The following is a 25,532-nucleotide window of genomic DNA, read 5'->3' on the forward strand; positions in this document are numbered from 1 at the left end:
AATAAAATCTAAAAAATAACGTTTAGTCCATGATTGAGTTTGGTCAGAGTAGTAAACCTGCATCTCTTCGGCTTCGGATTCAACTGACCCAATATATATAGCTTTCGTACCCCAATCTCCCATCTCTCTCTCTCTATCTCTCTCGTTCCTGTCGTCCAAATTTCAACTCAAACTCTCAATATCGTCAACCATGTCTGCAGAATCGGCTAGTGCAATCCAAAGAAGCCAAGTAAGTAAAACACCCACTTCCCAATTTCCCTTTTCTTCTTCTGGGTTCGTCGCTAAAAGTAAAAACAACATCCGAAAATTGGTGGGAAAAAGTTTGAATCTGGCATCTGGGTTTCTCCTAAAGATCAAAACCCAGTTTTTGAATTACCCAATTTCTTTCCCGGCCCAGAGAATTCCAAATTCTGATCCTGCAGTATGACACTGCTTTAAGGCTTCTAATTTTGTTTATGGGGCAGGTTGATCTATTGGACTTCATAGATTGGTCTGGTGTTGAATGCCTCAACCAAAGCACTTCTCACTCTGTTGCCAACGCTCTCAAGCAGGTAAATTTTATAATTGTTCACCCTGTTTTACTTGTTTTTAATCTTTTTTACCTGGAGAATTATTTGTTTTGTTATTGTTTCTTGGATGTAATTTGATGGGGTTTTGTTAAAAGATTGTTAAGATTTACGATTGATACTGTGTGGTTTCAGTTTTTGTGTTTTAATGATATAGTTCGATTAGTACTTGAACATGTTTTGGATTGGATGTAACGGGGAGTTTTACTTACTTACTCTTGTGGATTAACGATTAGGGTTATAGAGAAGATGATGGTTTGAATCTGGAGAGCGATGCGGATGAGCAGCTTTTGATTTATATACCTTTTCTTCAAGTCGTAAAACTACACTCTATCACCTTCAAAGGGCCTGAAGACGAAGGTAGCATTCAGTGTTTCTTAATACAGTTCAGCTGCATGTGACCGTGCTTGCTAAATTAATCTTGTTAGTGCTATGCTTGAATACACTGATATGCTTTGATCTGAATGCATAGGCGACTGTTCTTGAAGGTCTTATATGTTTACACTATTGATGTTGCATTTCTTTGATTTTCTTGGCACTTGCTTCTATCTTTCGTCTTAAAATCTTATAACAGCGGAGCCGTCCCAACATATTTTATTTAGGGTTCACAGTAACAATGTATTTCATCTCTTGTCATAGTCACTCTTTTACGGTTTATAAGGACAATGAAAGTTTTGATTATACATAAATAGATGTTTTTGTAACCATGGAGATTAAGAAGCTACCGATCTCAACCAAAATGCAAAGGGATCATGTTTTTTCTTGTTTGGTGATTGTAACCCAAAAATTGGTGTAAGGTCATTGTATTTTAAAAAAAAAAATATCAGCCTAAACAGCAACTACTAATTCAGTGAACACGAAAGTTGATAATGGAGCATTTTTGGGCTACATATCATAATTGTTATCGCACAAAGTTTTCGTCTTTACTGGAAAACCATTGAAAAGGTGAATGTTTTCTCAATGTTGGCATTGTTCAAGGTTGTATTACAGGAACGGGAATATGAGTTTTTAACAGTAACTTCCCCTGAGAAAGATGGTTTTCCAGCCGTCTTGGCTTTTATACCACTTTGCTTCGTCTATGTTTTTTCATTTTTGTTTTCTCTTTACTTGACCTCTTAATTAACCAAATTGTAGTTTTCATATATAGGTTTTATCCTGAAATTTTTTCTTTGGAACGATTTATGAAATGATGTTTGATACTGTTCTAACCTTAAGAATGATATTTAGGTCCTAAGACCGTGAAACTTTTTTCAAACAAGGAGCACATGGGATTCAGGTATTATTCTGCGACAAGTACCTTCATCGATCGTGGATAAATGCATTCAGTTTAATTGATAAATGCATTTCTTATTGATTATGGCAGCAACGTCAATGACTACCCAGCAAGTGACACCATTGATTTATCCCCTGATAATTTGAAGGTTAGGATTCTGTAACTACGACATCTACGATGTGATTCTTTTGCTTGGTGAAGCCAATTCAGCGATGCATATTTGGAAGAGTTCTGTGTTATATTTGATGTTATTTTTATACGTTACAGGGAAACCCAATGGTTTTGAAGTATGTCAAGTTTCAAAATGTTCGCAGGTATCTTTACTCAAACCTATTTTCTGTTCATATACTAGTTTATTTGCTCATCTGATTCAATTGAAAGTCATTATATTTGTTTCAGCTTGACTGTTTTTATCGAGGACAATCAATCTGGTTCAGAAAGCACAAAAGTTCAAAAGATTGTTCTTTGCGGAACAACGTAAGTTTCTATTATTCCTCAAATCACATTACATTGGTCTACATTCTGTTGATTTGTACATCTGACATGTGACCGAATTTCCATTTTGATAACAGTATCGACGTATATTACATGCTGTACGTATCTGATGACTTATTCATCGTGTTATGTAGGGTGGAAACGACAGACATGAAGGGGTTGAAGAAAATTGAGGACGGACACTGAAGAAAGAGAGACAAGTAGTAGTAGAAGAAGAATGAACAAATTGGATCATCCAAATTTAAAAACCATAGTGATCATCTAGCAACCCTATTTGGTTTATGTTGCATATTATATTTAAGGATTATTATCTACTTTCCGTTGGGATTTTTCACCGTACTTGTTACACTATCTCAAGGTCAGCGCATACCACAAGACTTTAGGGACTTACTCTCTCTTCAGTTTTTCACATTGATGTGTCACGTGAGATATTTTATCTCCCTTGGCTTTGCTGCGCAATTTGACTAGAAAGTAGAAACTTTGCACTTCTCTCTCAAAGTATATTTATGAAAGAAAAAAATTATAAAAAGATGGTAAAATTAATAAAAAGCAATGCACCAGCCGGGAATCGAACCCGGGTCTGTACCGTGGCAGGGTACTATTCTACCACTAGACCACTGGTGCGAGTATGTCGGATTCAGCGATCTCTTCCATATTGAATACAGAATAGAGGAACGGAAAAAGAAACTAAACTGGATTTGTCCTCAATTGCAAAATGACCCATTGGCAATTATTTTATTAATTTTGTCTAACACTGCCTATAATAATCAAATGATAAAAAATGAGAGTCATTCCTTGTGCAAATTCAATAAAATGGCAAACCGTACAACATCGTTTTTATCGTGATTGGGTAAGTATTTTTCATCGAGTGATTTCCAGGTGTGTAAAATATACTTAGGAAGATTTGTAACCACAAAAGAAACATGAAATATCGAGCAAGTTAAACTCACTACCATGGAAACAATGAGCTCCAGGTGCTATGTAGCAGATTTTACATCGATCGAAGTTGAAGAGAATGGAAATGTTACGAGGACTCACCCGGGATAGGGACAACATCATTTCCTTGGTGGAGAATCCATGCTAGTGCTAGTTGAGCAGGAGAGCACGGGTGTTTTTTACTGAGGATTCCTACTCGATCGTACGTGTTCTTGTTCTTGTCTAAGTTTTCTCCTATGAACTGGGGCTGTGAGGTCTTGCAAAACGAAGAAAAACAAGGTTTCAATAGGAATCTTGTGGATGCAACGCTTTTAATGATTACGCGAGCTCTGTTAACCCCGAGTGTTATTCCACAGGACCAACATTTACTTTTACAATGGACTGAGGAGACGAAATTACCACATAACTATTTGCAGAAACACTTTCAACTACACCTTTGCCACCGAAAAATCCACGACCAAGTGGACTATATGGAACTATTCCAATGCGAAGCTCCCCGTATGCGATAACCTTGAGAAAAATATTTCATAAACACTACGAGATCATCTTCAAAAGCATTCCCTTTTTTACTTACGGAAACGGAGTTATGGAAACAATTCATGGTAACAGTTTTGCATAACTCAGAGTTTCAGATTGGATTTTGAACGTACCTGCAAAGTGGAACAATATCTTCCTCAATATCACGAGTCCAGAGGGACCACTCGATTTGTAGAGCTGTGATCGGATGAACTGTGTGCCCTCCTTACTGTGTCCGGGCTGGCTTCAGATAACCCGATAAACTTTACTTTTCCTTCTTCCACTAGTTTCTTCATCTCACGCATCTAAGCTCCACGAAAAACATAGGTATCTAAGCAATTTTTATACAAGTTTGGTGCTTAGTGGATTGAGGAAGAGAATTGTTGGATAATGGCCAAATGTTTCCTTGTTTTGTGGCTTGTTTTGTGGCCTAAATTGCTCCATGTTTTGTGGCTTTTTCAAAGCCATATTTTGTGGTTTTTTCAAAGCCATGTTTTGTGGCTTTTTCAAAGCCATGTTTTGTGGGAGAAGGCTTGGATTAAGAAAAGCATAAAAAGAGAGCATTTGGCAAAACAAGGATATGGATGAGAGAAGGAAAGCATCCAAAAGAGATGGTGTGAGCATTTGGCTCTACCATGGGCATGGGTGAGAGAAATCAAGAGAGCTAGAGTGGAAGATCTCTTGTGAAAGAACTCTTGGGGTAGAGTGAGGCTCTTGGGAAAATTCTGTGAGTGGGTGTACAAGGGTTATGGGATTGGGTTATGTCAATTTAACTCATGTGTAACTTGTACTGTTTTTCTCATAGTGAAGAGCAATATCTCTCCGAGGACATAGGCAGGTTTTTGCCGAACCTCGTAAATTTCTCGGTGTCTTTATTTCTTGTATTTTATTTTGTTCAACTGTGTGTGATTTTGGTGAGGTTGTAATCTGAATCTCGGTTCCGCACTAACGAACGGGCCAAGGCACAACAATTGGTATCAGAGCATCGTTAGGGGCTTTGGTTCGTTGGAGGTCCAGATTTGTTGTTCACCATGGAATTTTCAGTTGAGCAGTTTAAAGGGAGAGGCGGTTTTGCTCTTGGTAAAGGAGAGTAATGAAAGCCTGAAGAAATGGAAGCCGTGTTTAGGGATGCTTGGATCAACTGCGAAAGTTGATGTTGAGGAAGAAGACAAAGGCCTCTTTCTTCTTACCTAACTTTCAGATTTGTACGATAACCTTGTGAAACTTTACTGCAAGGAAAGAAACAGTAAGTTTGGAGCAGGTGCAAGCTTCTTGGGTGTGGAATGATACACACAAGAGACCATGGATGATGGTGGGCACAAGACTGCTTAAGCTATTCAAGGTTGAAATCGTGGAAGAAAATTGGAAAGAGGATCTGAGAGAGACAGCAGGTTCAGATCCGGTTCCGGAGGCAAGGGTCCACAGTGCTACGGGTGCAAGGCCGGGTTAGCAAGTTTGTAGTGGAAGACTTTGAGTATGCCCTCTAGGTACTCGAAGCAACACTTCTCTTGGTGATGTTTAGTCTCAAGTGTTGCAAGGGTTTTGCAGCAGGTGGAGCTATGGGATTCACAGGTGATGAGAAGGTCCTGAGGTAGGAGGAAGTGTGAGGAATGTTTGTCTGGCTCGACGGTTGTTGCTGGAAATGGGTGCACTGACAAGTTTCTAGGTTGCAGACAATGAAGAGGAGGAAAACCTGCTGGAGGAGACGAGGATGTGTTGAGATCCTGTCTGAAGCTAAATGGTGATTTTTAGCTTGCAGCAGCTGCACATGCATTGGCAGTAACTGAATCGGAACAGGACCAACGAGGTTGATTCAGAGTGTGCATGCTGGTACGTAAGGCCAATGGACTTTGGTACAATTTGGCCAAGGTGGAGATTGTTGGATAATGGCCAAATGTTTCCTTGTTTTGTGGCTTGTTTTGTGGCCTAAATTGCTCCATGTTTTGTGGCTTTTTCAAAGCCATATTTTGTGGTTTTTTCAAAGCCATGTTTTGTGGCTTTTTCAAAGCCATGTTTTGTGGGAGAAGGCTTGGATTAAGAAAAGCATAAAAAGAGAGCATTTGGCAAAACAAGGATATGGATGAGAGAAGGAAAGCATCCAAAAGAGATGGTGTGAGCATTTGGCTCTACCATGGGCATGGGTGAGAGAAATCAAGAGAGCTAGAGTGGAAGATCTCTTGTGAAAGAACTCTTGGGGTAGAGTGAGGCTCTTGGGAAAATTCTGTGAGTGGGTGTACAAGGGTTATGGGATTGGGTTATGTCAATTTAACTCATGTGTAACTTGTACTGTTTTTCTCATAGTGAAGAGCAATATCTCTCCGAGGACATAGGCAGGTTTTTGCCGAACCTCGTAAATTTCTCGGTGTCTTTATTTCTTGTATTTTATTTTGTTCAACTGTGTGTGATTTTGGTGAGGTTGTAATCTGAATCTCGGTTCCGCACTAACGAACGGGCCAAGGCACAACAAGAATGACGTTCAGTTTCCTCAATAGGCACCGAAGTGTCCACCCGGTGGTAATAGTACAGATCAATGTAGTCCACATCAAGACTTTTCAAGCTCCCCTCGCAGGATGAGCGGACATACTCAGGAGTTCCCTTCGCTGAAATAATAGGAGGATCCGCCTGTCCAACAATACCAAACTTTGTAGCTACTTGAACTTTCTCCCTTGGCAACTGCTTCAAGGCCTAAATTAAGCAAACGTTGTAGTTAGAATTACAGAATATACAGCATGTACGGTAGCTGCATATTTCTGCTCCTTCATCCAAAACATACTAGGAAACACCGAGACATACACAATTAGCAAATTGTCTGCTACTTCACAATTTATATCTATCATGCATGCATCAAGGCTGTATACGTTAGACCCCCAACTCTCGCAAAACAGGGAGCTTTGTTGGCTTGGGGTCCCTTTTTAAGCATGCAGGCAGTAAATTCTAAGTTAAGTAACTTCATAAACTCGAGAGTGGAAATATATACCTTCCCAAGAAGAATTTCATTCGCATGAGGTCCGTACACATCGGCTGTTTCAAAGAAAGTGATTCCTTTATTGACATGTTTTATTATCGCGATACCATCAAAATCGGCGACAGGAGAGTTGTAGATCCCACTCAGGCCCATGCATCCAAACCCCAGTTTTGAAACCTGATTAGCAAAGGGTTGTTTGATAACCATTTCGTTTTTAATTTTTAGTTTTCAGTTGTGCAACAAATCAGGATCAAATTAGCAGAAATATATTCAAAAAATTGAGCATCCTTCCAACCACAGAAAGTAAGCATCTAAATCAAACTCTGCAACAAAGGTTAACCTCGAAATTCTGATGAAAGGGAGCCTAGAAAGCATTGAAAGTGGCAAAATGTTTAGGCTTCGTATGGAGTCAAGGATTGGATTGAACTAGATAACTTAGTAGACTGACTGGATTGATCACGAGGGAAACTTATCCCTTCTAATTCCCACGAACATTATAGGATTAGTAGGGATAGGTTTTCTTCATGACTAATCTATCTTCCTCGAACGAGTTATCCAATCCAATCCACTCATTGACCACAAACGAGCCTTCTTTTACAAAAAAAAACTGGAGATCAGTAAACTTTGAGCATACTGTGATGAGTTATATACTACACAACCAAACATAATATTCACTAAAATATCAATCATTATATACCTCAAATCCACAGTTTCCAAGTTTAACTCTTGGAATCTGTATTGCCATCTCCTCAGCCATACTATTCCCCTCCTCTGGAAATAATGGTTTTGTTTTTTTTTTTTTACCTTCAGAAAAACCCAAATCAGAGAATATTTATATATAGAGTATTTGAAATTAATAGAAGATTTAGCGCAAAACCAAGTTTAATAATGTTCTATGATTTATAAAACCGACCCCACTTAATAAAAAAAGACTTTATTGTTGTTGTATTTGAAATCACAAACCGCTGAGCATTATTAGCCTAAATAATAATAAGAAATTGAATCAAAGATAGGATACCATCACTAAGTGATTTTCACTTGCAGAAAAGTCCAGGAAAATATATAAATATTGTTGGGATTTGATCCCAACAGTTGAGTCAACTATACTAACACTCCCTCCAACCTCAAGCATCTAACTTTCATTAATTTGATCAAAAAGTGTTGGTCCGTTTGTGCAATAACAGAAAAATTGCTACTTTGTGATTGAAAGGTCAGAGAGTCAAGTTGTGGAAATAGCTTCCTTGCAAAGCAAAGATAAGGTGGGATACAATAGACGTCCCTAACCCTCGCAAAATAGGAAACCTTGTGGTTCGGGGTTTATTTGCAGCAAAGATTAATTATGCAAATTGGGCAGTTGAAGAATGATTTTTGTAACATGAACAATAAAGAAAAGGTGGATTGAAAAATTTGGTGTTGCAAAATCTAATATGTGATGTTAGATATATTTTATTTCAAGTCCTTGGCTGACTGCCCAATTTGTTTTCTGTAAAAAAACAAAACAAAACAAAAAAGATGGTAAAATAAAAAATAAGAAATGCACCAGCCGGGAATCGAACCCGGGTCTGTACCGTGGCAGGGTACTATTCTACCACTAGACCACTGGTGCCCACCTGTCGGTTTCAGCTCCCGCCAGTGTATTGTATGTACAAAAAGTGGAGTAAGAGGGGCTGAAGAAGAAATTAAACCGAATGTTGTCCTCAATTGCAAAAAGACACGCTGGATATTATTATCAAGTAGTCAGATAAGACAAACGACTCCGGGGTCGAATTGAAAATATTCAAAAATACATAATGTCTTTTCTACCCTTATACAAGATGTAAAAGCCAAGGGCATTTTTGACTATCTAATTTTTTTTTTTTTTAAGTACAAGCATGACTTACGACCATGTCGAAACATAAAATACAAAACCTTAGCACGAGGAACAGGCGCCCATGTTTCTTTCGATCTTGCTTTATCGTCGTTTCTTGTGATTATATTCATGCAGTGTATTTTCTAATTAAAAGAAGACAAATTTTATTTTTGATATTCACGTGTGAGTTATGAATTAAATACTTTAGGTTATCTTATGCACTTTCTTCGAGTGTTTTTTCTTTTTACTTTTCGACTTGGGTTATCGATTAAACTTGATAGTTGTGATTGTATGTGTAAATTTAGGGTAGTGCTATTCACACACTAATTTTTACTTTTCACACACTTTTTTCAATTTTCGACTATCAGATTAAATGAATAGAAGAAGATTAATGACAAAAAATTAACAAATGTGTGTAAGAAATAAAAATAGGTGTGTGAATAACACTTTCTTAAATTTATAGCATGTAATTACATGGACGTTTCCAATTTCAAGCCTCCAAGTGGAGTTGGGAGGCCATGGATAGAGCATTAGAGCTTTTGCCTTAGGTACTATAGGTACGAGTTTTCTTTAGAGATCGGACGTCCTTCCTTCGTTAAAGATTTAGTCTATTAACAAGTTGTCGGTATAGTATATTATAACAATATTCTAAAAATGGGCCTAGACGGCAGTCTAGGCGCTTGGCGACGGAGCCCCAATCCAATTTGGGCTAAATCATTCAGGTAAGGCGGGAAAGATTTAGGTGGCTGCCTAGGCGTCTTTAGGTGCTCAAGGCGGCCTAGGCGGCGGTCGATGCAACTGATTCTCACTGCAAATCTCCCCTTGCATCCGCACGATCCACCACCCACAACCCAAATCTTTAAACCTGTGCTCTCGCACCCATCATCAATCGATGAACCCAAGTAAATTGAGAATATACAGGGATGAACAATACACATAATCCATTTGTTGGGTTTCACTGCAAAGAGAGAAGAGGATCTGTTGAAGAGAAGAGAGAGAGAAAGAAGAGAGAGAAACTGAAAAAGGGAGGAAGAGAAAGCCATAAATGCTTAAAGCCTAGAGCCACTAAACAAATGATGGTTGATTGGGACTAGCATTAGAGAAAGGCTGTGGAAAATGAAAGGTCTATTGGTTTAATTGAAAAAAGGGCTTTTCTTTCAAGTTCGTCCATTTTGTGGCCCACTATTTTGTTCAAAGAAAAAACAAACTAGGGCCACTATTCTTTGCACAAAATTGAAAAAAAAAAGTCCTAAAATTATACACATATACTCATATTTTATAATATATATTGTAAATTTATGTAAATCCACTTAGGCGGTAACCCGCCGCCCAACTAGCGCCTATTGTTTTTTCAGAACGTTGATTATATATATCAATAAGGTTAGTATATAACATGTCAATCGTAGAATGCATTATTTTGTTATCAATACAAAATCCGCTATTTAACAAAGAACAAAAGTTTTGTGTTGAATTACTATTATAGGTACCGTGAATACAAGAAATGAAGCAGACACATTGGCAATGAAGCCAAAACATCATAGTCTTATTAATACACACATACAAGAGAATCGAATGCATAAACAAACATTCAAGTTGGTATTTTTGCAGGTGTATTTGCAAACTTCCATGAGCAGCTAAGGAAAACGTCACTAATTCTTTCCCCTGCCGCTGCGTTGACAGGTACCGCATCAGAAATCTCTTTCACATCTTCTTCAGTGAGTGTCACTCTCAATGATCCGATATTACTATCGAGATTTTTTATCTTTGTTGTTCCTAAAAGAACACAATAAGATGTAAGTATGCTTAGTTTTTAAGTTTATTGAAAATGGTCGGTTTAATTAGTAAGTTAATACCAACGTACCAGGGATTGGTACCACACCATCACCTTGGCTAAGAATCCAAGCTAGGGCAACTTGTGCAGGGCTGCATCTGTGCTTTTCGGACAACTTTTGTACGTTGCCAAAAATGACCTTGTTTTTCTCCAAGTTGTCTCCTGTGAAACGAGGATGGTAACCTGACACCTGATAACAAATTGATTAGCCATCAAATAACCATGTTTAGTCTCATAATTTATCAAATCACAACTCCCTTACCAGAAAACTTGTAGGCAGACTTTCGACAACTCCCCTGCCACCGAAAAATCCACGACCAAGCGGGCTGTATGGCACTATCCCAATTCCAAGTTCCCTACAGTTCCAACAAACGCGACAAAATGTTAGCACATTGATCGTTAATTTTTGTGATAACACTTTTTATGGCTCTTTTATCAAAGGATTATGATGCGGGAACAATCAACCAGAAAAAATGTAGTTACCTGCAAAGCGGGACAATTTCTTCCTCAATTTCGCGAGTCCAAAGCGACCACTCTATTTGTATAGCTGTGATGGGATGAACTGCATGAGCCCTCCTTATTGTGTCCGGGCTAGCTTCCGATAATCCAATGTACTTTATTTTTCCCTCTTCAACCAACTTCTTTAGCTCCTCCATCTGCCCTTACAAAAATAGTAAGCAAGCGAGTAACGAAAAAAATGGAAAAGAGGCTTCACATTGCACTTCAAAAGTCGGGGGAAAATTTGTAACACTTACAGTGTCCTCTATGGGGACTGTTGTATCAATCCGGTGTTGATAGTAAAGATCAATGTAGTCCACGCCGAGGCGCTTCAGGCTAGCCTCACAGCAGGAGCGGACATATTCAGGAGTGCCATTTACAAGCACCTGATTTGGTTGAATTTTTACGATACCAAACTTCGTAGCCAACTGAACTTTGTCTCGTGGCAACTGCTTCAATGCCTGGAGTTAAACCGATTGAAGACAACGTAAATGATCGACCAACAATAAAAGAATACGAATCCAGATTATGCAAGGAGCCATCGCTCGCCGCACAAGGCAAATCAAACTTGGAATTATGGAAAAGACTAATTAGGGATTAAGGAGCAGAGTTTACCTTTCCAACCAAAACTTCATTAATATGAGGTCCATAAACATCTGATGTATCGAAGAATGTAATTCCCTTATCGTATGCGTGCTTGATGATCGATATGCCAAGCTCTTCGGGGACTGGATCATCGTATAATCCGGTAAGCCCCATACACCCAAATCCCAACTTGGAAACCTGCACAACAATTGAATTCACAATTTGCATTTTGCAACAAATCAATGTGAATTAATGCTACTTTTTATTCGGCGGGAAACAAAAAACATAACCGATTCGCAGAAACGATAAGCTAGAGTAAAAAAATGTGAAATCGTTTCACCTCGAGTCCCTGAGTTCCGAGTTGCACTCTTGGAATTTGAACTTTCTGCTCCTCCGCCATTCTTCTTCTTCTTCTTCTTCTTCTTCTTCTTCTTCTTCTTCTTCTTCTTCTTCTTCTTCTTCTTCTGTGATCTTGCTGCACTCTTGGAACTCTTTATTTCACCTGTTTGGTGAAGTGAGAGCGAATTTAAAGGCGTTTTACGCACTAAACTTCATGTCATCATTGCTTACATCAGTATCTCTTTTAGATCACTGCGTGTGTCATTAGTGAACAGTGATCAAGGAACTAAACTAATACTAACTATTGAGTATTATATCAAATGTTAATTGGAAGTTTGTTAGTGTCCTAACTTATACTAATATTATACTAAAACCATATCCCTAATTGCGTGAAACAATAAAATAATCTCTCTTATTGCATATAATTTCACACTCATGTGGCTGCTGCGTGGAGTCCAAATCTTCCTTTCCAAATTTCCCAAGCCACGGAGTTTTGGGTGTAAAAGATTTGAACTCTGCTATGTATAAGTCTAGTATAATATACTGAGAAATGGAATTTAAGGTTAAATTTTCATAACAGTTTCCGGGGTAAGTAGTCCTCGGATCTTTGTTTTGTTAATGAGCGTTATAATTTCGAAATGGAAATTACACTTAGAAATGCTCTTACAATGTTGTTGAAATTACATTACAAATTACTACTTAAAGTTTTGAAAAATGAACATTTATAAGGTTCACTAGCATTAAGTGACGATATGGACAAATATTAAAGCATGTTTTCACTCTCGTGTCATCTATGGAGCTTTGAATCTCCAAATCGATAATTTTAACTAAGCAAATTTACAGTTTAACTTGGATAAAAGATGTGGTTTTGAATTAGAGTTCAAAAGATTGCGATTGGTGAAAACCAACTTCAGCATTCGTCCAACTCATTATTTAATGCTAATAACGTCATCACTTAGTGCTGGCAAAGTCCCTACTTAGCACCGGCAATCTAACAAATGTCTAAATTTCAAGATATTAAGTACTTGTTTGAAATGTTTTAAAGTGTTGAGATTAATTTGGAATCACCCGAAAATTTTGAGATTTGATCCGTACTAACCCTTATATTTCCTAAACATAGAGAATTAAGAATTAGAATAGTTTCAATATCAAGTAAGTAAACAGCGGAATAAGACACGAGCCCAAGTTTGTGAAGAAAACTAAGCCCAAGCCCAAAACATTAAAATAGTCCCTAAGAGCAAGTTCAGCCTTCCCAAATAGGCTGGCACAAAGTCCTCCGAAATAGCCTAGCCCCCCAAAAACCCACAACAACCCACAAAATAGGCCGACCCAAAGTTCCACCTAGCTTCTAGGTCGGCCCAGAATGGATTGAGGAAGTAATCGGCCTATCTAAGATCATGCTGAGTTTTTTTTTTTTTTGGCGGCTGGAGCGTGGCCACGCGTTCATGCATGAAATCAAAAAAAAAAAAAAAAAAGAAGTCAGAATCTTACCGTGGGCCACGTGTCCACTTTTGAGCTGTTGGATTTCAACTTTTCTGAAATCCAACGATGCAGATTAATTAACTTAATAAAAAAACTATAAAAATTATTTTAAAATATAGAAAAAAAATTAAACAAAATTTTTTAATTTTTTTATATAAATACCTAACCATCAATCATAAAATTATACTTTCGGAAAATGACACGTGGCATGAAAGATTGATTAAAAAATTTACCCAAAATTAAAAAGAATTTTTTATTATTTTATAAAAAAATTAGTATAATATTTTAATATGAATTGACTGGACTCTTGCCCGGCTTATTTTTCAAGAGTGGAGATGCACTTAGCCAAATACTGTTCATTGCAGTCAATTACTATTCATTTGATGGATTAAATGGACTTTCTGCCAACTTATTTTTTAGGAGTGGAATTGCTCTGGTCAGATTTCAAAAACCCTGCAAACTGTACCCAGAAGGTACACACACAGAGCAGGGATTTTTTGGAACTCCATCATCGACAATGTCGTTGTCGAAGAGCTCGAAGATGCTGCAATTTGTAAACTACCGCATGCGGGTCACGATCGAGGACGGCTGCAAGCTCGTCGGAATGTTCATGGCCTTTGACCACCACATGAACCTTGTCCTCGGCGACTGCGAGGAGTTCCGCAATCTCCCCCTCTCAAAGGCAACAAGAAGGAAGACCGGGACGCCCGCCTCCTCAGGAAGAGTCCCCGCGCCAAGGCAGCCAGCGCCGCTGCATTGGCCGGTCCCTATATAGGCAGCGCGGCTGGGGTCTTTTAGGATTTCCTAAAACAGCCTGTTTGAGGACGACGACAGATACAATTAGTCATTACATTCTATATATTTTGTGCCATCAAAACAAAAGAGTGCGTTATTGAACTTCTTTAGTTGTGATATTTCTAGTTGTTTGTTCGTTTTGGCTCATTTTCCCCTTGTATCCGAAAAAGAATAAAGATGACATCAATTTGCATATCGACATATTCTGCATTGTAGCAAACATTTGTTCTACTTTTGCCCTTCATATCTGTTTAGTTCCTGAAGGATGAAGCACAAAATAGTTTTACGTGTTTACGTTTGCTTCCATACAGTACATCTTAATTTGTAACTTTGCTACTGCTAGGGCTGCTGTTTGAGCAGTGGTGAATCCATGCTTCTTGGCCCAATTTTATATTTGGGTAAACTTTGTTCTTGTCAATACTTTTGCCTTTTGATCGTGGATATGATTTCTGTGATCAAATTAAACACGAACAGTGACGGAGCCAGCATGGGATTATTAGATGTCCGTGACCCCAACCACTTCAAAAACCGCATGTATATTAATTTGTTTGTATATTGTATTTGACCCCTATAAACAACTAAGGCAAACTAAATTGAAACCTCCTCCTCCTACTTCTATTTTCATCTATCATTTTTGTCTTCCTTTTCTCTTTTCTTGTACGAAATACTTTAGTTGAAAAGCCTTGACAATCATGCATCCACCTTGACAAGCCTCCACAAATGTCAACATATGTCGGCATACATTGATAGGAGTTGGAAGGTGCCTAATAGGTGCTTGACAAAATGGCCCAATAAAATTGTGATGGGATGAATGGCAGGAGCTCTTCTTATGGTGTCTGAACTTGCTTCTGTTAATCGGACGTGCATAATCTTCCACCAACTTCTTGAGCTCCCCCATCTACGTCGACCAGATGAAACAGTAACGAAAAAGGTGAAATTGAAGTAATTACTACTTGGATTAAAAAAGAAAATTACTGCTTACAGTTTCCTCTATGGATCTTTAGACCATCTCCAACAATGGCTTATAACCTAAAATTCCCCTTCCCCCCCCCCCCCAAAAAAAAAAACCCACTCCAACCCATGTGCTAACCAAAACCTAAAACCCAAAACTTAAAAGAAGGCCAAATATCAGCCCGTTTTTAGGCCAAAAGTCATTATAGGCCTTACCTATTGTGAGTGAAACACGGGCTGTGAAGCCCAGTTCCCTTTCCCCGACTCGCCCACGCGCTGCACGCGCGAGCATTTCAGCCCAATCAACAGCCCCACGTGGGGGTGTTCCCTCTGCAATCATTCCAAAAAGCAGCCCAACAGCTACTTTTTATATCCAACGGTCACGTTTAACTGGGCCGTTGGTTAATCCAATGGTCCAGGTTCAATTTTTTTTTTTTTAGTTTTATATTTATGTATTTATTGAATCCAATGGCTTAGATCAATATAATTAAATATAACGGTAAAAAAAAAGATCTAACGGTCCAAATTTAAATCCAACGGTTAGAATAATTTTAAAAAATTATTTAACTTAAAATTCAACCAAAAACTCTATAAATACCTATGTATTTGTTCAAACATCCACACAAAACTCACTTTTCTCCTACAATTCTTCCAATTTTTCTTTATACCATTTATTCTCATTTCCAGAATTTTCAAGATGGCAAAAGGGCATGTTAGAGGTCGTAATTGGACCTTTGATGAAGATATTGCTTTATGTTTGGCATGAATTTCGATTAGCGAAGATGGTGCCATTGGCACCAATCAAAATAGAAAGGTTTTATGGGGTAAAATCGTTGATAAGTTCCATGAAAACTCCAACGCCGGTCGAAGGGAAGTTGGTGGTGTTTATGATCGGTGGAAGATTATCAACAAAGCGTGCACTTTGTGGAAAGGAAGCTTGGAGAGAGCCATGGTTGACATGCCTAGTGGAAGGGGCGCCTAAGAAATTGTGAGTTTATTTGTTGATATTTTAGTTGTCATGTACATAATAGTATTTTGCAACTAATTGTTTTTATATATTTGTTGCATAGGGTGACAAAGCAATGACAATTTACAAGATAAGAACTACACCAAAAAATCAAGCTTTTAAGTTGCATCATGCTTGGAACATCCTCAAGGATTGTCCGAGGTGGGGAACCGATGCGAACCAATAACGTGGAAGATTATTTCATAATGAAGCCCCACCCCCAAATGATGTCAATGAAGGTGTGAATTTTGCCGACAATGAAGGTGTCGAACAAATGACCCCAACTTCTTCTTTTGCAAGGCCCCTGGGTAGAGATAAGCAAAAGGAAGTAAAGAGAAAAAGGAAGTCCCAAGATCCGACATGTGCACAATTTGCTAGCGAAATGGCAATAATGAACGAAAACCAATGTCGTCGGCAAGAAGAATCGGCCCAAATGCTTTTGGCCATGAAGGAAGAAGGGGATAGGGAGCAAGAAAGGTACGAAACTAATTTGATAATGGAGGACCTCGACAAATACACTCCAGAGAGGAAGAGTTACTTACGTGGTAAGCAAAAGGAAATTTTACGAAGGAATGCCACAAGAAGTATATTTCAAGATGATGATTCATCTCAAGACTATCACCCAAGTCCATCACCAAGTCAAGATGGTGGATATCATTATTAAGTTTATGTAGTCTATGAGTTTTCGATTGTATTAAGTTTATATGGTTCATTAGTTGTCTTTTTTATTTTTTAAGTTTATGTGGTTTATTAAATGTCGTTGGTATTAAGTTTATGTGGTTTATCTTGATTTTCATGTATTGATTTAGTGATTTTTCAAAATTTATCGGAATTTAAATATTTTTAGGTTAAAATGTTCATAAAATTAATTTAGGATAGTCTACATAATTTTTTTTTATTTAAAAAAGTTAATTTAAAAAAAATAGCCTTAATTCATTATTTGATAATCTGGGGCTAAAATTTTAGGCCAGAATGGTTGGAGTAGAAAAGTTGTTTCTGGGCTAAAACCTAAATTTTCTGGGCTAAATATTTTTAGGTTTTAGGTTACCATTGGAGATGGTCTTAGGAGAAAACTTACATGCCACTGACAAGTTATGAGCACCGTAGGATTCCGATTGCACGTAAGTTTTTCTCTTTGTCGTAAACACTTGCACTTTAGGATAAAGTCTTCATTATGCTATCTGACTAGTAGAAAACAGCCACATAAGTTCGGGTAGTACCAAACTATAGGGCGTCACGCGCTTTTGTGCAAGAGATATCGAGACACCTCTACACAAGTTTTTCTCGCACTTTAAAGATGTACTTGATAATCATTTGATATCATAGCAAATGATAAGTCCACATATTTATTTTATTTTACCTTTGCCAGCAATATTTGGTTCCTGTAGGGACCATAAACATCTGCAGTGTCGAAGAATATGATCCAGCTTTTGATAGTTAATTTGATGATTGATATGCCAACACCTTCAGGGACAGGGGAATTGTAGTTTCCAGTAAGTCCTAGGCATAAAATGAAAAAACCAACTTTGACACGTGTAGATTGCCAAAATATATCTTTTGCAAGCATCTTCAATGAGGGTTTAAGAGAATATTTGAGTCCTTAAAAGAATATTGTCTACAGTGAAAAGTTCTTATAGTATAGTTCTTAAATGTACGAACTAAAATATTAAAAAAAAAAATCATTGTTCATTTAGTTGGAGTATTGTGACCATTGATAAAAACTCAAAAAGCTGTCTCTACCATTGGAAGAGAAAAACCAAAGAAAAACTAAAAATAGAAGATGATGTGCAACATTCCCAAAAAGAGGAAAAAAAAAAAACCAAAAAAAGAAGGCATTCCCACGTGAGTGGGTTGTTTCCCATTAAACATCAACAATGGACTGTATACACTCCTCACATTTGAGGAATTTTTTGAGGTATTGGGCGAATTCCTATATATTGGGATACTTTGAGGATTTCTATTCCAACTTATTAGAAGCCTTTTGTCCTTATATTTAGAGACTATACGGTTGTAAATTGAATTCACCTCAAGTCCCTGATCAAGTAAAATTGAATTTACCAAAATATATCACTCATGAGTTCCAAGTTTTCACCCTTGGTATCTAAACACTGGAGTTATACACTTCTTTCTTGTACTTTGCAGTTGCACGTCCAATTTCACACTTCTTTCTCTTTCTATAGATTTATTTTTCGCTTTGGTTTCCGTGGTTCCACAATCATATATACACAAAAAGAAGTGAATCGAGGGGTTAGGGCAATGATCACACCGTTACATGGTGTAATTACTAATTTAAGTGTTCAAATATAAGTGGCATGATTGATTAATTTGTCATGATAAATAAATCGATGTGTCATTTTACATGAATGAATTGGTAATAACAAGTAGTAGCCTGACAACCACACTGAAAAGCTTCTTGTAAAAGGTTATTACCAGACTCATACATTTGATATTCATCTATATATAGACTAATGATGTTGGTTTCAATACGAGACTTATACATTTATAGGTAGTTACTCATGCGCACATTAGATATTATTTTCCTGCAAGCTATTTATGTGAAATTGTCAAGTTCTATTCGTACAAGGCACTTTAGTTAAAAGCCAAAGCTAAGTGGAAAGCATGAATAACTTTTTCGAGTAATGTTATAAGAATTTGATTCTTGGAGCCATTTAACAGCTACCATATAATTTTTTAATTCGGTAGATCAACCGCGCAACACAATTCTATGAAAATGACATTTATGACTTCTTCTTTTTTTTCAATTATACATACCATTGAGTGATTTGAAAAATCAACAGTTATAAATTGAAAATAGAAGTTTAATGTATTTTGAACAGTTAAATTTTGCATCAAACTCGCATCAAAAGTAAAATGTAACATTGTAATCAGACCCGACGTAGCACAAGTAAACTGCGGAATAACCTTTTGAATTGTAATTGACTTCCGATTTTCCCTCATGAAGTTAATTACTCTTTAGAAAATTTAGAACGCAAACAAGCTTTTTAGCCAATTTTTCTACAGAGTCTATTTTATTCACGTTCCATCCAAACTGTCGTTAAAATAGAGGCATGTGGAAAAAAAATTAAAAAAAAAAAAAAAGAAGTTAAAAACCAACTATAACTTCGTATGTGAAAGTTTATTTTATGATGTTAATCTCAACTAGTCTGGATAAAAGAGTAGGGAGAGAGCGCTAGATAATCGACAACTGACACTCTATTTTCACGATAAATTCCCTATGATATCCTACATTAGTTAGTAAGAGAAAGCTTTGTTGTTGTAATAACCAACTATATTCAAAAGAGAGCTGCACATGCTCAACTTAATGGAGGAGAAAGAGAGCAATATATAAGACAAGTATTTTACTCCCGGAAATAGTATTCACCAATTAACTCAATGTAAAGAAAATAAAAACAAAAGAGCTAACCAAAATAACCACGGCGGTGTAGGGTCACAGCGGCGTGCCGGAGACTAGTGGTACCAAGAGCGAGCATGCATGCATTCAACAGAGATGGACCACCAAATTTTAATCCTTATTCAGTCTTTGCAATACTCTTGATGAACAACCTGCAGAAAATTATAAATGTATATGTTTTTGGAGAGTTGCTGAGTGGTTTTAATTACATGGTGGTGCACAAGGAAATTGGTAACTATGCGTTCTTACTAAATTTCTTGCTAATCAAATTTATGATAGATCGATCTTGACCATAAAAAACAACTAAGGAGAGAAGGAAACAAAAACCCTACAACCAACGCAAAGTCCAAATTGTTGAAGCATGTCTCGCGTCGGAAATCTAAAGAAGTTTAATTCTTGTAAAACGCTACAACTATATATTAGTGTCGTGTTCCACTGGATTGTCATTAAAACTTTAATTAACAAGGTTGTTAACATCACACCGAACGAAAGGTAAACAAATCAATCAACACACAGGCCATGACACCATATGTAGACTAGTAGCACATCACTAGCTAGATCTTCATAGCCATATAAAAGGGACAAAAGGAAAAAACAGTTCAGAATACAACCAACCTGCTAATGAGAGAGAGATGGTCAGGTTTCTGGTGCCAGCTACTTAATTTCCTTTTTGTGTGACCTTATGCAGCCCCGATGAGCCATGCAAAAATAATGGTCCCCCATTTGCTCTGTGGTTTTATACTTTTTTTGGGTTCATGCTTGATGCTTACCTTACAGAACGGGCAGGCGGAGAGAGAGAGAGAGATGCCCAGAGAGACAATGTGAAAAGTTCTTCAACTAAAGTTAACAAAAGAACTTCATAGAAATATAGAAACTCTCACACAAAGGGGCCGATCTGCATGTGGTGGCGTGGGGGCGTGACAATATTCAAGTTCAATTTTTCTTTTGGGGCCACATGCATCCTTCATCTTTTCCCTTGTTTTACTTTTCATCTACTAGCTAATCTAACCCTAGTGCCTAATTTTCTCACTTTCCACCCTCTAATTAATCACTCTTTAATTAAGATACGTTTAACAAGCGATTTTATCTACACTACGGAGGTGGGGGAGTAGGCTAGGCCTCATACTGAGCTAGCCATAATAATGTGGTCCAAATTCGCCTTTAACGATAATCAAACCAAAGACCTCTCACTTACAAGTGAAGAAGAATACCATTAGACCGTAATACTAAGTGGCTATTAAGATGCGTTTTGTATAATCAATTGAGTTTTTTTTTTTTTTTTTTTTTGGTCAAACGATAGATTTGTTAGATTAGATGTTAGATTAGGAAGCCGACGAAATTCGAACCCATGTCATGGTGAAAGGACTGCATTCCTCTCTACCACTGTGGTAAAGGGCCACTTGCGTATAATCAATTGAGTTAAATGTTCACAAAAAAATATGATAATCTCAACAAATATGATAATCTACAAGCCAAATGAAGCTATAAATAATACTTGCGTTTTTTCTTTATCGTGAAACTATTTTGTTTCTGTTTATGTTTTATTGCTATGTATAGGAGGATTTTGAATGTATCCTAACATGTATGGTGGAATGAAATTTGAATTTCTTTAGTACAAGACAGATCATATCGGAGCATATAATTTTCTTAACTTTTTGACAAATTTCGATAGGCTAATCTACTCAAATTTACGAGATCAGGAGTTCAAATTTAAATTATTAAAGCAACGAACACTCTACTATGATCAAATGACCTAATTCACGTCATCCCAACGCATTTCTTTCTCAAACATTAATGTACATACATGTCTTTTTTTTTGTCAAATCAAAAAGTATTTCTTTCGAAAATTAAGTTATAAAACATCCATCCACATGAGACAAAAAAAGATGGAGTGGAAGGTGCAAAACTTTGGTTGGAAGAAACAAAAATTGAATAGACCTCTATATCCTATTCACATGAGACAAGAGGGACAGAGTGGAAGATGCAAATAACGTAATTGCCTGGAAGATCTGGCTCTATTTATATCCTCTCATCTCTTCTTATCTCCGAAACCTCCAAGATGAAAGAAGAACAGAAAGAAGGAGAAGAAGAATGACCTAGCTAAGGTGCTTACTATCTTGTCGTGCACCTCCAATAGTTGAAGCTGCCAGCATGATCTAAGCTTTCTTTGTACATATAGGAAAGGCTAGATCATGTGGTCGCTTCACCTGTTGAATGAAGCACGAGAAAACCCTAGATTCACAGCCATCGACCTCCTCAAGAACCCATTAGGGTTTTTTTTTTTTTTTTTTTTTCGGAGAAAACCCTAGAAAAGGTCTGTTTACAGATATGAATATATTATTAATTTCGCAATTAGTTATCATAATTTAATTACTAGATCTATGTCCTTTTTTACTCATCTGGGTATCTCACAATTTACTCTTTTTTTTAACCATTTAATTTTGATTTTGTGAACAATTCTTGTATGATGTTTTGGACGTTGTGCATGTTGTTGATAAAGTGTGAAAACCTAGCTTCCAGCTACAGCTTGTGGAGAATCTCGTTAGCAAATGAGAGATGTTGGGGTTGGAGTGACAGAATTTCTCCTCTCTGTGTCAAGCAGTTTGGTGCTTTTGAGATCCATCCTCGTTCACTGGGAAAAGTGTAATGTTTTTTTTTTCCCCTTTCTAAATTCCTTCAACTCATGTACAGTTAATTGTATGTCCTCTAATTCATGTTTCTGTATGCTTTCCTTTGTACTCATCTGTTCATATCAAAATATTCCTTTGAAATCTATAAATTTTAGTATTTTTATTATCTTAATGAGATTCGGTCCTCTCCAATATATTTGTCTTAATGAGATTCAGTTCTGATCTATTCATATAGTGCATACTGAATGTGTTTTTTTTTGTTTGTAACAAACAAATATTATTAATCTAATTTTTTAAGGTAAAGATATTATAATCTAAATAAATTTATTCAAACTACAAGAAGATGTATTCGAATTTGGATACAAAGAGAAAAATACATTGTTCTAGTCAAATGTGTGGTTCCTTTCAAATTAATATGATCAAGAATCTTATGTATGCAAAATTAACTATTTTTCTCAAGAATATGCCCTATGTATGTAATATGATACTGAACTCTTTCTATCACTCAATGTCAATCAATCAAGCTATTGTTAACTCGCGAGATTAATTAATTCGCCTGGTTTATATAAACATAGTAATTAAGTAACATGACAACAGTAATGTACGTAGTTGCAGATTTGATAGATATGGTCCTATGGACAAGGGCCCTTAACAGCCCTAAATATATTAAGCTTCATGATATGAAACATAATTTCAGATCTGAAAGAGGACAAGAGAACCCATATTTTTCTTTTGGTTTTGGTCTTCATTGAGAGAGAGAGAGATAGATATATAGGTAGATAAATAGATGCATTAATTTATCTACCATGAGAAATAAATATGTAAGACTTCTGCGGTGCCCCAAAACATGTGGTTATGCCTATTGTTCTATCCCATAAATCATGTGTAACCGAAATTGGGCAAACATCTCTTCATTTGATGAGGATTTCCTAATTTTTAATACACTATTTGTGGACCAAACTTTTACATCCTCAAGGTCGAGAAATAAACAGTATGCTACATGAAAGAGCAACACCTCTCTCTCTCTCTCTCTCTCTCTCTCTCTCTCTCTCACAGTGAAGACAGCTGCTATGCAAGGCAAGAGGCAAGTATGATGTGTGACGTATATAGTATTTTCAATAGTTATCAATCTCATTACGCTATGAAATTGAATGTAAAACATGCATCTTATAAGTACCTAACTTCTTCATCAATATAACATTTTTTCTTTCGAGCAACTTATACATAGCATAGATAAGGTGTTATTGTGTCATCATGTGCTCATAAAAAAATGTCGTACAACGTAAAAATTATAAGTATTTTATACTATCGACACGACACGCCACGCTACTACAATAGTGTATTTATACATGCGCCGAAGGTGGAATTTACAAAATGTTAGCAACTGTGCCTGAACCCAAGTTTGATTGATGGACCTGTAACTTTTAATTTGGTTGTTAGTTGTGTGCTCACTCAACACTTCATTTTTGTTTGCAAGCCCCATATGGCTACACTCCATATAAGCTTTATGGAGAATGAGTGCACCGTCACGTCACCCATTTGTTGCTTACAAACCTTTGCAGGCTTGCCTCAACAAGAAAAACTGGTTGGCGTGGGTTGCTTGCCAGAGTTTGTTACATGCTATAATTAGGCATGACCATGAGCTGGGGAGATTCTCTATGAGGATATCCACCATCACAATTATATAGCACTCATCAAACGTTAAAGTGATGCTCTTACTTTGAAAGTCACTCACCCATAAACGAGTATAGTGATACTCTTACTTTGAAAGTCACTCACCCATAAACGAGTATAGTTTTGTTGCTTAAGCTCAAAAGATGTGCATGAGACAAGAGGTTTTGGTGTAAATGGTTAGATGACTCAATAAGATTTAATATATGTTGAGCAATGCCAACTTTTAAATTTTATATATCAAAGTTGATGATAAAAGATATATTAGTTATGAATAAAATTAATCTCTTTTAATTCTTACAAAAATGATCGGATTGGAAGAATATTACCCAAAATGAAATAAAACAGACACCCTAATAACTCTATATTTTTTAATTTATATTTTGAATAAACCATAATTAAGTTTTAGGATTAAGTGATGTAAAAGCCCTCAACCTTTAAGTGTCATTTCAAATTGGTCTTTATCATTCCAAACAAGTACCCAACCTATTGAAAATGTCACATCCATTAAGCCTAGTTAAAGTCCGTTAAATTAACTAGGAGTTACTTTGTCTCCAAAATCAATGGAAGGTCATGGAAGCATAGCCTTCACCAACTAACCGTCACCACCACCCCATCATGCCATCACCTCCAAACGCAACGCAAAACTACCAACTTCAACCTACAACTCAAGCCACCAAGATTGAGAAGAAGGTTATGGAGGTTGCTGAAATTGTATGGATTACCATGATGCAACCACCACCATCTTTACCACCCACATAAAAGAACCGGAAGCTTTACAATCCGAAAATCAACATATGAGGAAAATGCATGATAAGAAACAAGCTCATATAAACCCTATTTGATGTAATTTCAATTTGCGTCCGTTTTCGATTCAATTTAGTACCCGTTTGATCATTGCGTTCCATATTGTATAATCAATGTTTGAAATTTAGATTTTGAGGCAACTAATACTAATGTTGACCATCATATACCCAGTTGGTGGGGTTTGAATATAATATATGTTTGAAAAACTAATTGGGACTTGATGGATGTGACATTTTCAATAGGTTGGACACTTGTTTAGAATGTTTAAAAAATTTTGAGACCAATTTGGAATGACACTAAAATATTGGGAGGTTTAAGGTACTTAATCCTAAGTTCCATATAAAAAAACTTTAAGAGATACCCCAACAACTATAATTTTGTTTTTTAATATATTATAATTTTCGTAGAATGAACAGTATTGCACTAGAAAAATTATATTCATAAAGTTTTAAAAGACGCTAGGTGCTAGTCGGGCGCCGGGTTGGGGCCTAGCGCTTAGGCGGGTGCCTAGGCGGACTAGGTAGATTTAAGTAAATATATTATATTTCATGTTTGCTTATACTTAAAATATATAATTTCATCATAAACTATAAAATAAAATGACATATATATTATGAAGTATTGGAATATAATGAAAACATATGGAACAAGAATATAATGTGTGTTCATTTAAGTATGCAACAAGTCTCTTACAATTTATTGAAAAAAAGAAAATGCAAAATGAAAGTTATCTATTTTCTATTTGAGTGAGTCGCGACCTAGGCGGGTTTGAGCATGCTAGGCAGATGCCTAGGCGGTCTAAGCCGGTGCCTCAGCAGGCTTAGGTGTCATTTCTTAGTTTTCGAACGCCTAAGCATTAATCAAGACGGTGACCAGCCGCCTAGCGCCTAGGCGAGGATTTTTAAAATAGTAACAAGACGTCTAA

General features: G+C 36.8%; 2 protein-coding genes, 2 non-coding genes and 1 pseudogene across 4 annotated transcripts; 1 reads left to right on the forward strand and 4 right to left on the reverse strand.

The window, feature by feature from the left end:
• Window positions 1-71: 71 nt before the first annotated feature.
• On the forward strand, window positions 72-2,720 carry LOC103954418 (PITH domain-containing protein At3g04780). The gene is made up of 8 exons (XM_009366243.3): window positions 72-229; window positions 465-551; window positions 803-926; window positions 1,794-1,842; window positions 1,930-1,987; window positions 2,107-2,153; window positions 2,239-2,316; window positions 2,469-2,720. Exons 1-8 carry the CDS (start codon window positions 191-193, stop codon window positions 2,518-2,520), a joined length of 534 nt encoding a protein of 177 aa, XP_009364518.2. The 5' UTR covers window positions 72-190; the 3' UTR covers window positions 2,521-2,720.
• Window positions 2,721-2,887: 167 nt separating this feature from the next.
• Window positions 2,888-2,958, reverse strand: TRNAG-GCC. The gene has a single exon. It is a non-coding gene; the product is annotated as a tRNA-Gly (tRNA).
• A 495-nt stretch (window positions 2,959-3,453) lies between these two features.
• LOC125473845 lies at window positions 3,454-7,508 on the reverse strand (annotated as a pseudogene).
• A 778-nt stretch (window positions 7,509-8,286) lies between these two features.
• TRNAG-GCC lies at window positions 8,287-8,357 on the reverse strand. The gene has a single exon. It is a non-coding gene; the product is annotated as a tRNA-Gly (tRNA).
• Window positions 8,358-10,122: 1,765 nt separating this feature from the next.
• Window positions 10,123-11,938, reverse strand: LOC103954407 (perakine reductase-like). The gene is made up of 7 exons (XM_009366233.3): window positions 11,855-11,938; window positions 11,545-11,712; window positions 11,187-11,390; window positions 10,915-11,087; window positions 10,694-10,787; window positions 10,462-10,621; window positions 10,123-10,373 (listed from the first exon to the last, which is right to left on the reverse strand). The coding sequence occupies exons 1-7, from the start codon at window positions 11,912-11,914 to the stop codon at window positions 10,189-10,191; spliced, it is 1,044 nt and encodes a 347-aa protein (XP_009364508.2). The 5' UTR covers window positions 11,915-11,938; the 3' UTR covers window positions 10,123-10,188.
• Between the last annotated feature and the right edge of the window lie 13,594 nt (window positions 11,939-25,532).

This window comes from the organism of the source record quoted next, unplaced genomic scaffold (genome assembly GCF_019419815.1).
Source record: "Pyrus x bretschneideri cultivar Hongxiangsu unplaced genomic scaffold, Pyrus_bretschneideri_v1 Contig11, whole genome shotgun sequence".
In the NCBI taxonomy this organism is placed as follows: Eukaryota; Viridiplantae; Streptophyta; class Magnoliopsida; order Rosales; family Rosaceae; genus Pyrus; species Pyrus x bretschneideri.

Bases quoted from the DNA above. Each gene is read 5' to 3' on its own strand.
- LOC103954407 (XM_009366233.3), bottom strand. From the start codon at position 11,914: ATGGCGGAGGAGCAGAAAGTTCAAATTCCAAGAGTGCAACTCGGAACT. The intron at 11,713-11,854 runs GTGAAACGATTT...ATTGTTGTGCAG, and splicing joins TCGGAACTCAGGGACTCGAG to GTTTCCAAGTTGGGATTTGG. The intron at 11,391-11,544 runs GTAAACTCTGCT...GTTTAACTCCAG, and splicing joins ATGAAGTTTTGGTTGGAAAG to GCATTGAAGCAGTTGCCACG.
- LOC103954418 (XM_009366243.3), top strand. From the start codon at position 191: ATGTCTGCAGAATCGGCTAGTGCAATCCAAAGAAGCCAA. The intron at 1,843-1,929 runs GTATTATTCTGC...TGATTATGGCAG, and splicing joins AAGGAGCACATGGGATTCAG to CAACGTCAATGACTACCCAG. The intron at 1,988-2,106 runs GTTAGGATTCTG...TATACGTTACAG, and splicing joins TATCCCCTGATAATTTGAAG to GGAAACCCAATGGTTTTGAA.